We start from the raw sequence: 10,982 nt of genomic DNA, 5'->3' as shown, positions 1-10,982 counted from the left end.
TTTACCCTTTCATCGCGCATATAGCCAACTAGGTACAATGGGTGGTTACGAGGAGTGTCACCTAGCAAAAGATTGTCATTTGTGAACGTGACCTTTTCTCCACAAACATTAACTTCTTGAGGAGTAGACTCGATGGGCTTTTCCGAAGATGGTGCCAACAGTAGGTCATCACTCTTTTCTTCCCCTTTGTCAGCATGGCAACAAGAGGCATCAATGCCTTCATGGGAAATCTTCGTGCGGAACCAACTTGGTAAAAACTCCTCCAAGGTCACTGAATTTTGTGGCTTTTGAGAATGGGGCATCTCCACTTTTGCTTTCTTCAAATGCCTAACTGGATTCTTTTTCGTTGGTCTTTTTATCATCATCTTCCTTGTTGGTTGTTCTATTGATTCTTTTTGTGGGCTCCTTTTGTGATGCCTACGACGAGTCACCAATGTCCAACCTTCATCATCATCAGGTTGATTGACTTCAGCTTTGTCGCTCTGCAGTAATTCTTCATCTTTACTTTCTTTAAAACCACATAAATTGTCCAGACTGAATGAGCCAAAGGTGATAGAGACTTGGTTTGCGCTTGCTTTCTCATCTTCAAGCACGATCTTCTTTTTGCGAGCCAAATCCATGACTTTATCCTTGAAGACAAAGCACTTCTCCAGAGGGTGGCTTACAAGTCGGTGATATTTGCAGTAGTTTGGGTCATTTGTTTTCCCAGCTTCATTTGGTCGCTTCATCTCCGGAAGCTCAATGAGATTTAACTCGAGGAGTTCTTCGAAAATGGCTGGCACATCAGAATCCAGGAATGGGTACTCTTTTTCCTGCATTTCTTTTAGAGTCAACTTTCCACTTGGCTTGTCTTGAAAATAAGTGGATTTCATACTCTGCTTCTTGCTCATCTTCGCCGTAAACTTCATAGGTGACGTATTGACATTCATAGCTTCTTTGCTTTCAGACTTGGGTACGAACTTGCCCCACTTCCTGACTTCTTGCTTGTCATTCACTTTGCGAGGTTCATAGATGGGTAGCCTTTCATTTCCAACAGAGGCCATGCTCAATTCCATGTCATGGGCACGAGTTGCAAGTTCTTCAAATGTGCTAGGCTTGGTACCTTGCAAGATGTAGCGCAATCCCCAATGCATGCCTTGGATGCACATCTCTATGCCTGAAACTTCACTAGCCTCTTGATTTTGCATGCATTTGGTCAAGCCAGTGATTGTTTTCGTCAAGTTTGCCAATTGCTCCTCCATAGATGAAGTGTTTGTCACCATGGCTTGCATGGTTGTCATGGATGAGTAGCATGGATTTTCACACAGATTGATCCTTGATTGGCTCACACTATGTGGTGTAAGTGGGGAGGATCCATCGCTTGAAGCATCATCATCTTCCTTCACAGCAGAGTGCTTGGAGCCGGAGAGGTCAAGCAGAGTAAGAGTTTTCTTGATCTTTTCAGCAACATCGCTTCCTCTTTTAGATGCGTTGGTGGAAGATCTTGCTCCTTTTGAGGATGAAGATCCGAAAACAGGGGTTAATGCGGACGGCTCTTGGGGTGCTTGTTGTCCTAAAGAGCTTGCTTTGCTCCTCGTAACTGGTCCAAAGCTTCCAAAGGTAACATCGAGGATGCTTTCCACATCAGCATAGAACCTGAAGTTAGCAATCTTGGTGGAAGTTGAACCGGAGTTGATTTTCTTTGAAGCCATTTCAATGTTCTTGAACTTTGGTGATTGAAAGGTTGAGATGAAAGGTAGAGATTGCCCCACTGGGCGTGCCAGAATTTGTAGACAATAAATTTGGTTCGAGAAAATAAAATCAAGACCATAAAATATCGCAACGATCGTAGTATTTTATTTCGAATATTTGAGTGTTACAATCTTTATGAATCCTCTGATTCTTCCTTTCAATGGTAAATAAATTCAAGGGCCTTTGAGCTTGATCTTGAATATGTATTTGTTGTCTCGAACGATGATCTTGTTCTTGAGCTTGAGCTTGATTGCTTGAACTTGACCTTGATTTGTTCTTCGTTCTTGAACTTGCACTTGATTTCTTGAACTTGAACTTGAAGCCTGAAACTTGTGGAGGAATTTGCAGCGTTTGATCCACGAGCTCTTTCTTGCTTCTTGTTATAACTTCTGGTGTCTTTTCTAAGTTATGAAGGCCTCTATTTATAGTTGTGGAAGGGAGGAGTTGTAATAAGAACAAACTCTTTCTGACCAATCAAATTGAAGTGTGACATGACCGCATTTGATTGGCCAGAACATGTCACTTGCACACGTGGCACGATTTCATTGGCCTTTTAGTGTGACTGGGCATGCCTTGTCATTTTGACACATGGCACGACCCTATTGGCTCTTTCGTTTGAGTTGGTGTCACACCTCCTTTTTCCGCACCCGAGGGGGTGCAAGGGAGTTTTTCCAATTAAAGGACATTCGAAACGGGATTTGTTTATTTATTTCAGAGTCGCCACTTGGAAGATTTCTGTCTCAAGTCACCAATTTTAATCCCGAATCGAGGAAAAGAATGACTCCATATTACAGTCTGCGTACCAGAAATCCGGATAAGGAATTCTGTTAACTCGGGAGAAGGTGTTAGGCATTCCCGAGTTCTGTGGTTCTAGCACGGTCGCTCAACTGTTATATTCGGCTTGATTATCTGATTTTATACAAATATGAACTTATGTGCAAATTTTAACTTTTACCGCTTTTATTATATATATTTTTTAAAGTAATGTGAACATTGTTTAAAACATGTCTTTGGATTGCGTCACATGAAATGCACCCGCGATCCGGAACATATTATTATTCAATGTTTTAGGGTTTGGATTTGGGTCGCATGAAATGCACACCCGAGTTTAAGAAGGTAAGATTATTAAAATACGCGCCTAAAGCGATTAGCGTATTATTATTTCTGGGTAAGGCCGTGGAACTTTGCTAAACGGCCGATCCCGAGTTCTAAGTAATTAAAGCATACATTTTTTTTTGTGAGGGCCCCGCAATCTGTGCATTTTATTTGGCGAGTCTCGTCTCATTTTATTTAAAAGGATAAACCTACAGTGACTACATTTCTTCTATTGGGTTTGTCTCTAAAAATAAAAAAACTTTCTTAATTATTTACATGCTAAAAAAAACGTAGCTTATTAATTATTAGTTTACGGTTGATACAAACGGAGAATCGCAACGGAGTTTGTGCAAAGAAATGTTGCTTTTGTTCTATATTCTATTATTCAAGGAAGATTTGAAACACGAGATTAGCGTACAATGATATCGAAGCAGATTATTCTATGTGAAGAGATTAGACATATTCGGCCTTGTTCATCATACGGACGAGGTTCAGGTAATTACTCCTTACATGTTTGATACTTGAAAAAAAAAACAAGGCATTTGAAACGAACCTATCTAACTTAATGTGATATTACTACATGTTTGATTACACGATTTTTCCTTTTTGCTTTAACCCAAATTGCCTAGTGCATTCGAATTGTGCATTACCAACTGATGATTTAAGGTGCGGCTAATGTGCTTAAATGCATTTTCGATTCAACAGACCCTATGTGAAACCACTGTTGGCCGATAATCGTTACTATCCAACTAGCTTCTTCCTGATTTATATACAACCATAGATTACCAGACTAAATTCCTTATAAAATGAATGTTGTTTTATTACATAGTTTAAAAGCCAGTCTCTACATGTTGAACACACAAATATTCTAAACTACCAGCAGCAGAATAAAGGTAACTGTATTGATGTTTAGACTACAAAACTCTTTATGCCCTTATTCAGCTCCAAACTCATCATTACATCAGTGAATTTAGAATGTGTACCTGGATATTAGGACAATAAGAAGAGGAAGAGAAAGAGTATCAGCAGCAGGCAACTAACAGCAACAACAACTTAGCCACAACACAGCAACAACAATGCAGCCCACAGATGATCGGGCATCAAACAGTCAAATCCCAGAAACAGAGTAGAAAAACAACAGCAGGAAGCCCAGAATATTGAATGTAACAGCACCAACAGTTTAACAATCACACACAGTTCGGCAAATAGCCAACAACAATTGGCCAAGACAGCTTGGCCAGCTTAAATTCTTATGTTGTTTTCAGACAGTCTTTGTTACAATGTTCTGAGATTTCTTTTTGTTTCTTTCTTTTAGCTTTTTAAGAAAACCTTCTATCCAGTCTCCAAAAAATCCCTCCCTCTTCTAATGGAAGGTCTGCCTCTTTTATAGCCTAAACTCAGCATTTTACAGTCTGTTTGACAACTCAGAATTCCCCCCTCCCTGCTGTTTTTCCCACTCAGCTAATTAAACTAAACAAAAACTCCCACGAGATTCCCTGACAGCTCCTCTCTATTTGGTTGTTAAAGTGGCCTAATCTCTTATTCATTTAGTAAAGCATGGGCAGCAGGAATATAATCTGACAGCACATGCTGTCCAATTATTTAAATTCCTTAATCAGCTGACCAAGCACATGCTGCCCAAAATCTGAACCAAGTAAACATGTCATCCATTTAAGACCAAAGTCTGAACTGCCATTATAACTTACCCCTAAATGTTTTTGATTCAAATTGAACAAAAATCAATAGGCAACACACTTCAGTTCCTAATGGAATTCAAATACGATCACAACAGAAACAAACAGCATGAATCAAATTGTTACAATTTAATGGCTGAAACTAATTGACGACATACATCGACTCGACTATATTAATCGTGATACATGACAAGCAATCAACCCAACAAAACAACACAAAACAAAGTGTAACAACTCTCTTGGCAATTTGCAACGATACAGGAAAACAGACGGACATTATTGGTTTGACGAATACTAACTGAATTGAAATAAACACACTACCACATGAACTTAACATAACAGAATAAACTAAACAAAAGGTCTTGTATAGATGGGGAGACAAACTGCTAACAGAAATCCCCGAACTAGACAAACAACTAAACATGCTAACAAATTAATCTGAATAACAAAATGGACGATAAAAGAGACAAATGAACAAACCTGAAAAACTTTAAACATAGCTGAACCCAGGCCCGGGCTTGATTTGTTCGTTTAAAGTCGAACAAATCCAAACCGAGGTGTTCTCGACCAAGAACACTTCGATTAGGGTTTACTAGACTACAAACTTGTCTAAAATTCAAACAGACTTCATGAGATCTTTATGTTCTAGGATTTGACTTTTCCAGATTTGTTTTTTTGGGATTTGTGGGTGGATTCGGACCAAACCAAGCATGGTTTGGTCACGAGGGATGTTAGAGGAGTATCTAGTATGAATCTGGGGTAGATCGGTGTAGATCGAGTTTTGTCTCGAATCTTCCAATGAAGATTCGAGAAGGTGGAGGAGGATTCGAGCCAAGCTGTTGATGGATTTGGATTCAGGGGGTTGGGGTGCATCAGGGGTGTTAAGGGGGTGGTCACCGGCATCCTTGCCGCCGGCTTTAATGGTGAGGGGAGATGGGGCGGCTAGGGTTCCTAATGGGAGGTCTGGGTTCGTGCTTGGGGACGACGGAAGGGGGGTGTTCGTATAGGGGGGTTGGGTAAAGGGTTAGGTTTATATACGTAACGAGTAATTAGATCCTGGTCGTTGGATGCATCGAGATTGATTGCCAGGATCTTTTACTTAATACGGAACGACACCGTTTGGCCTTGGTTGGGGGGTCGGTTCGAACTGATTACCGGGTCGGGTTTGGAAATGGGTTACTGAAAGGGAATCCTGGGCCGTTGGATTGATCTGGACGGATGGCTCAGATTAGACGCCTTATACGGCGTCGTTTTCGGGATGTGCCTGGGCAGGCCTGGTTTGGACCGGATGGTGGACGTGGTTTGGGCCTATTGTTTTAACTTTTGGCCCAATCCGAGTATCCTCATTTTCTTTTGATTTTTCTATTTTAATTTAAACACAAAATTCCTAAATAAGACAAAGTAAAATTATATACCCACAGATTAACATTTAATAAAAATCAACCAATGACAAGAAACACTTATGCATATATTTTTTGATTTTCTTTTCTTTTGGAGTAATTCCCGTGAAGCAAAAATCACGTGCTTACAGTTGGCGTGCCACGTCATTTGACACGTGGCACCAAACTGGGCCTCTAGAAAGATGACATCTTGGGCTTGATGAAGTGAGCTCATCACTCTAGCCCAATAGATTAAGACTTATTTATTTAATCCATATATATTGGACTTATATAATTAATTCAATCATATTAGCCCATAATATTTATTTGGACCAATATATCTTGAATTTAAAATATAGACCAAATTAATTTTATGGATTTAAATCCAATAAATTTTTTATGCCTACACTAAATATTTAAGATTTTAAGTCTATTACAATTTTCTACTTTGACTTTCCTAGAATTTACCTTTTCAATAAAAAAAATAAGAATTCTATTTCCTTCTAAAAAGAAGTCACTTTAGACTTAAAGATTGCCGAGGCAATAGGTGAAAGTTAAAAGAGAATAGTGATCGAAAATTTTAATGATTAAGAAATGTTAGTTGAGTAGGAAAGAAGTTTATATATGGTAAAATTTTAATTGAGAACTTCTTACATAATCAAATAAGGAAAGATTTAATAAGTAAAAGTTTAATTATTTTAAGGTCCTAATATTAGGAATTTAATTTAAATGACAACTTTGTCCAATATAAAATTTATTTTTAAAGGGTAAAAAAGATGAACGACATTTCGCTAAGGGGTTTCGTGCTTTTAATATAATATTAATCTCTATGTACGTGTCTCGCACGTAATACTTAGGACTTGGAAAAGATTAAAAGCAAAAGTATAATAAAAGATAAGATAGTAGACATTAGAAGTGTATAACTATTAAAGCACCTAATAGTTAATGTGAAATATATATATGAATACTTGTTATCAAAATAGTGTTGATTCGAGCAACTTAGTTATAAAATTAAAAATGCTACTTTTTGGAGCTAATTCATATATTACCATGTATATTCTATTGTCATTAATACTTTTTTAGTTACTTATGGACAACAAAATGGACAAGGAAGACTTACGTGCGCAAGTGAAAAAATCATTACGAAATTTGTACATAACAGTACTACTTATTCCTTATTATTATAACTTTGGAATTCATTAAATAATTATATAGCTTTTAAAATATATTTGACTTATCTAATTTTAATAAATAATTGTTAAACATATTTGTAAGTCTTGATTCATCTCGATATGAAATATATGGCCGTATGGCGTTTTGGATATATAAGAAGAATCCTATTGTAATTGTAATGGTTTTATTTTATAGAATTTTTGCTTGATAGCTTCCGACGCTCACGGAAGACACTTCAAAAGTTGGTTTTAAATTTCTTTAAACAAACGCAGCTTAGTGCAAAGGAGTAATTGTTAACAGGTGATTTTCTAACTTAAGTACGTTCGAGAACATAATTGTACTTGTAGGTCACATATGAGGTGTTTTGATATGATTTGAAAGGATATATGTTACTATTGGAATTCAACTACTGTTAATTTGTTTCATGTGTAGCATAAGATTCGTTTTTAATAGAAGGATTCAGTTTCTATCCAATATTACAATTATATTCTACATTGACTTGTTTCATGGAAGTAATATTAAACTTAAAAGGACAAAATAGTCCATCAAAATTTCAGGAATATTTTTGTCACTCAACATTTAGCTTCAAAACATTCGTGCTTTTATAATAAGAATTCACTGTTTAACATTAATTAACAATAAAATTGACCATATTAACCTTAATTTGCTCATCAGAAATATAACAAACTACTCCTAGGCTCTTTACTCCATGAGCAACTTTAAAAAGAAGAAGTTAATTCCTTCTTAATATATAAAAAATCAAATATTTTGGACCACACAAAAAATGGTCAAAAAATCAATTAAAGTGGATGGGAGGGAGTAACAAAATCTGAGTTATGAATGCATATAAACCGTTACCTAGCGTTAATACTAGTGCTTTAATGAATTTCTTGGACTACAACGTAACCTACTGCATGAGAATTCAACTTTAATCCGATCTGGAAAAAGGAGATCGTTCTAAAGTCCTTGCAGTAAGTAAATTAAGCAGTAAAATCGATCTACTGTCAATTATATAAACAAAGAGAACTCAAAACAACACGTCTAATTCACGAGCGTCGATCAACAGGGGCCATTACATCTTTAGAATTGCGCGTGTAATATCGAATACCGTAAAAGCCAGTTGCATGTTGAACTCCATATATCAGATATAACCATCATTATCGTCTCATTAAAAACTTACTAAGAATATCTATTAAATTTATGTTGCCCTCATGGAAACCCTAGTCTCCGTTTTGTCGTCGAAAGCTAAGGTTGTTAACTCTCCACACACTCTTTCTATATCTTGTAGGAAATTTGGCATGCATGCATGACTTGGACGTCTCTCCTATTTACACCACATAAGTCTCTATCCCAAGTACCCAAGAAAAAACAAGTTTTTTTGTATGTTTCATTCAATAATGCAGTTCTCTAAAAACGAATCAAAATAGAAAATTAAATCAGGAAAAAATAAAGCCGCAGAATAAAGGATGATGGAATATTCACCGGAAAAATTAGTGAAAAAAACTTTTTAACATATATGGAGCATTTAATGCAGTAGAACTTAAACCTCACACAAGTGTTTCCTACAACCACGAATTCTTTCTCTCAACTGCGGACAAAATTACCTCCATGGTGGTCACCCTCAAATCACTCGTTCACTTTATAAATTCTTGCATTCATCTCTTTACACTATAACCTTAAACTTCCAAAAGCAAAGAGACAACAACATCAAACAAATATGGATGTTTGGTCTTGGATATCTGAACTTCCTAACTCAGAGAACTGGAGTACTGTGAATGATTCGTCTCTCATTTATACTCTTGCTACTCCCATAGCCAACTCTAACCAGTCCATTCAATTCAAAGCTGAGAGAAAATTTGAGCTTAACACTGAGCCTAATTCTTCATTGGTTTTCTCTGTATGCTTGGTAGGATTTCATGAATCCTCCGATGAAGATGTGAGTATCTGGGTTTCTGACACGTGTCATCTTTCCTCGGACAAGCCATTCTTGCCGCTGGTTTTACAGCTGCTTCAAGAAATCATCTCGCGTTCACCCACGGCGCATGATAGCTGCTGTCCACGTTCACAGCTCCAGAAGCTCCAACCCGACCCGGTTTCTTGGATCCTCGATTCCCACTCACCAGAATCTTTCTCCAGCTTCTTCAATCTCATCTTCCTCACGCGACTTTTCTGGATGTTTGCATTCGACGCGCCACCGGAGGTGGGGTCTCTATACTTCCACTCCTTGCTAGCTCCAAACCTAGAAACCTTCTCGTGCAAGCACGCGCCAGTTCTGAGAACCTTCTTCATTTCAGTCGGGACGGACGTGGAGCTCTGTTTCATGCGCACGTTCGGGTACATGTTAGCAAAATGGCTGATTTTAAGGGAAGTTGGCGGCGTAGGATTAAAGTCGTTATCGCCGTTAGCATCTCATTACCTCGGGTTCTCCTACGCCACGGAGGCTCACGGGTTATGGATTTTAAAAGGATACGCGCCAGTGAAGGCAATGAAGCCCACGCGCATGAATGGTGACAAAATTCAATTCCCTGTAATTGAAGCGAAAGAGATTGCACTAAAATATACCCTGGCCCATCAGCAACTTGAGGCTGTGATCCAATTTGAATATACGGTTGGATTCTATGATGGGTTTATCCAAGTTAGGGCCCGTTTGGATAATATACGTCTTGGAGTGACAAGATTGGGCTTTAATAAAAATGAGGAAGAGGAGGGTTCTTATTTGCAAGAGAAGCACTTTCCATCTAGGATTCGAGTTTGGGTTGGGCCAGAAGTGGGTGCAAATTATGTGGGCGGGTTAAGTTTGGGCCGGTCCACTAACAACGTTGAGCGTGAATTCGAAATGCAAAGAGTCCTAAAGGGTAATTTCGGTAATCCAAAACAACCAGAAGTGAAGGCGAGGGCAAAGATGGCAACAAGATCAAAGATGAAAAATTGGAGGTGGGACCAAGAAGCTGAAGGAAATGCAGCTGTATATGAAGCAATCTTGTACGACCACGTGTCTGGCTGTGAAATTGCCACGTGGAAGCCGAGTACTGGCGATGATAGGAACAATCAATTGATGAACAATTTTCGAGGAAGATATTTTGGAGGAAATAGAGCATTTACTAAGAAGGGTGGTTTGGTATTTGCAGGGGAGGAATGTGGTGAAGAAATAGTATGGAGGTTGAGCAAAGAAATGGAAGGAAGTGTGTTGAAGTGGAGAGTAGGGGGTCAAGTATGGTTAAGTTATTGGCCAAATAATGTAAAAAGCTCATACTATGAGACAAGGCTTGTGGAATGGTGTGATGAGGTCGATTTGCCTTTGATTCCTGGGAAAATATTTTAGGAATATAATTAGTGACTATAAATACCTGTTTTATGTAACAATATATTGTGTAATCTTGTGTGTATATATATGTTTATGGGAAATAAAGCTAATTATATTTGATGAAGTTGATACGTGCGCCGCTTTAAAATTAGTTCATGCTACTAACCAAAGGAGATTTTGTATATATGTATGCATTACATTTGTATATTTGTAGTATTGATTATCAAGACAAATATCACATTGACATCTTTTGATTCTAGATAATTTCATTTTTCTTATTTTTTCCTATTGAGTGGTTGCAAAGCAGATACCAATAGTGAATACTCTTAGTATATTGAGAGAACACTTGCCACAAAAGCTGACGAGTTTCTGAACACATATCACCAAAACATGTACAAAAAATCTCTATAATTTTTTTGAACTTATGTTTGGGGGGACAAATCAAGGTTGGGACAAGGAATACGACAAGAGAAGAATCCAATAAAAATAATTTTTACTACTATAACAATTTCCCTGAAATTTCTTCATAAAAAGTTATATAATATCAAATACGTTAAAAGGTTACCTTTCTTGCACCAGGTTATGCAATCATTTTTTGTATTTTTC

At 37.7% G+C, this 10,982-nt stretch overlaps 1 protein-coding gene across 1 annotated transcript; it reads left to right on the top strand.

Annotated features, from left to right (window-relative positions):
* The first annotated feature begins 8,789 nt into the window (after nucleotides 1–8,789).
* On the top strand, nucleotides 8,790–10,500 carry LOC104246161 (uncharacterized). The gene has a single exon (XM_009801927.2). The coding sequence runs from the start codon at nucleotides 8,790–8,792 to the stop codon at nucleotides 10,392–10,394; it is 1,605 nt and encodes a 534-aa protein (XP_009800229.2). The 3' UTR covers nucleotides 10,395–10,500.
* The last annotated feature ends 482 nt before the right edge of the window (nucleotides 10,501–10,982 follow it).

The sequence above is a fragment of the Nicotiana sylvestris genome, chromosome 1, assembly GCF_000393655.2.
Source record: "Nicotiana sylvestris chromosome 1, ASM39365v2, whole genome shotgun sequence".
Classification (NCBI taxonomy): Eukaryota; Viridiplantae; Streptophyta; class Magnoliopsida; order Solanales; family Solanaceae; genus Nicotiana; species Nicotiana sylvestris.
Note: the sequence above shows the minus strand (reverse complement) of the source record. Positions and strands in the feature narration are given on the sequence as shown.

Bases quoted from the DNA above. Each gene is read 5' to 3' on its own strand.
- LOC104246161 (XM_009801927.2), top strand. From the start codon at position 8,790: ATGGATGTTTGGTCTTGGATATCTGAACTTCCTAACTCAGAGAACTGG.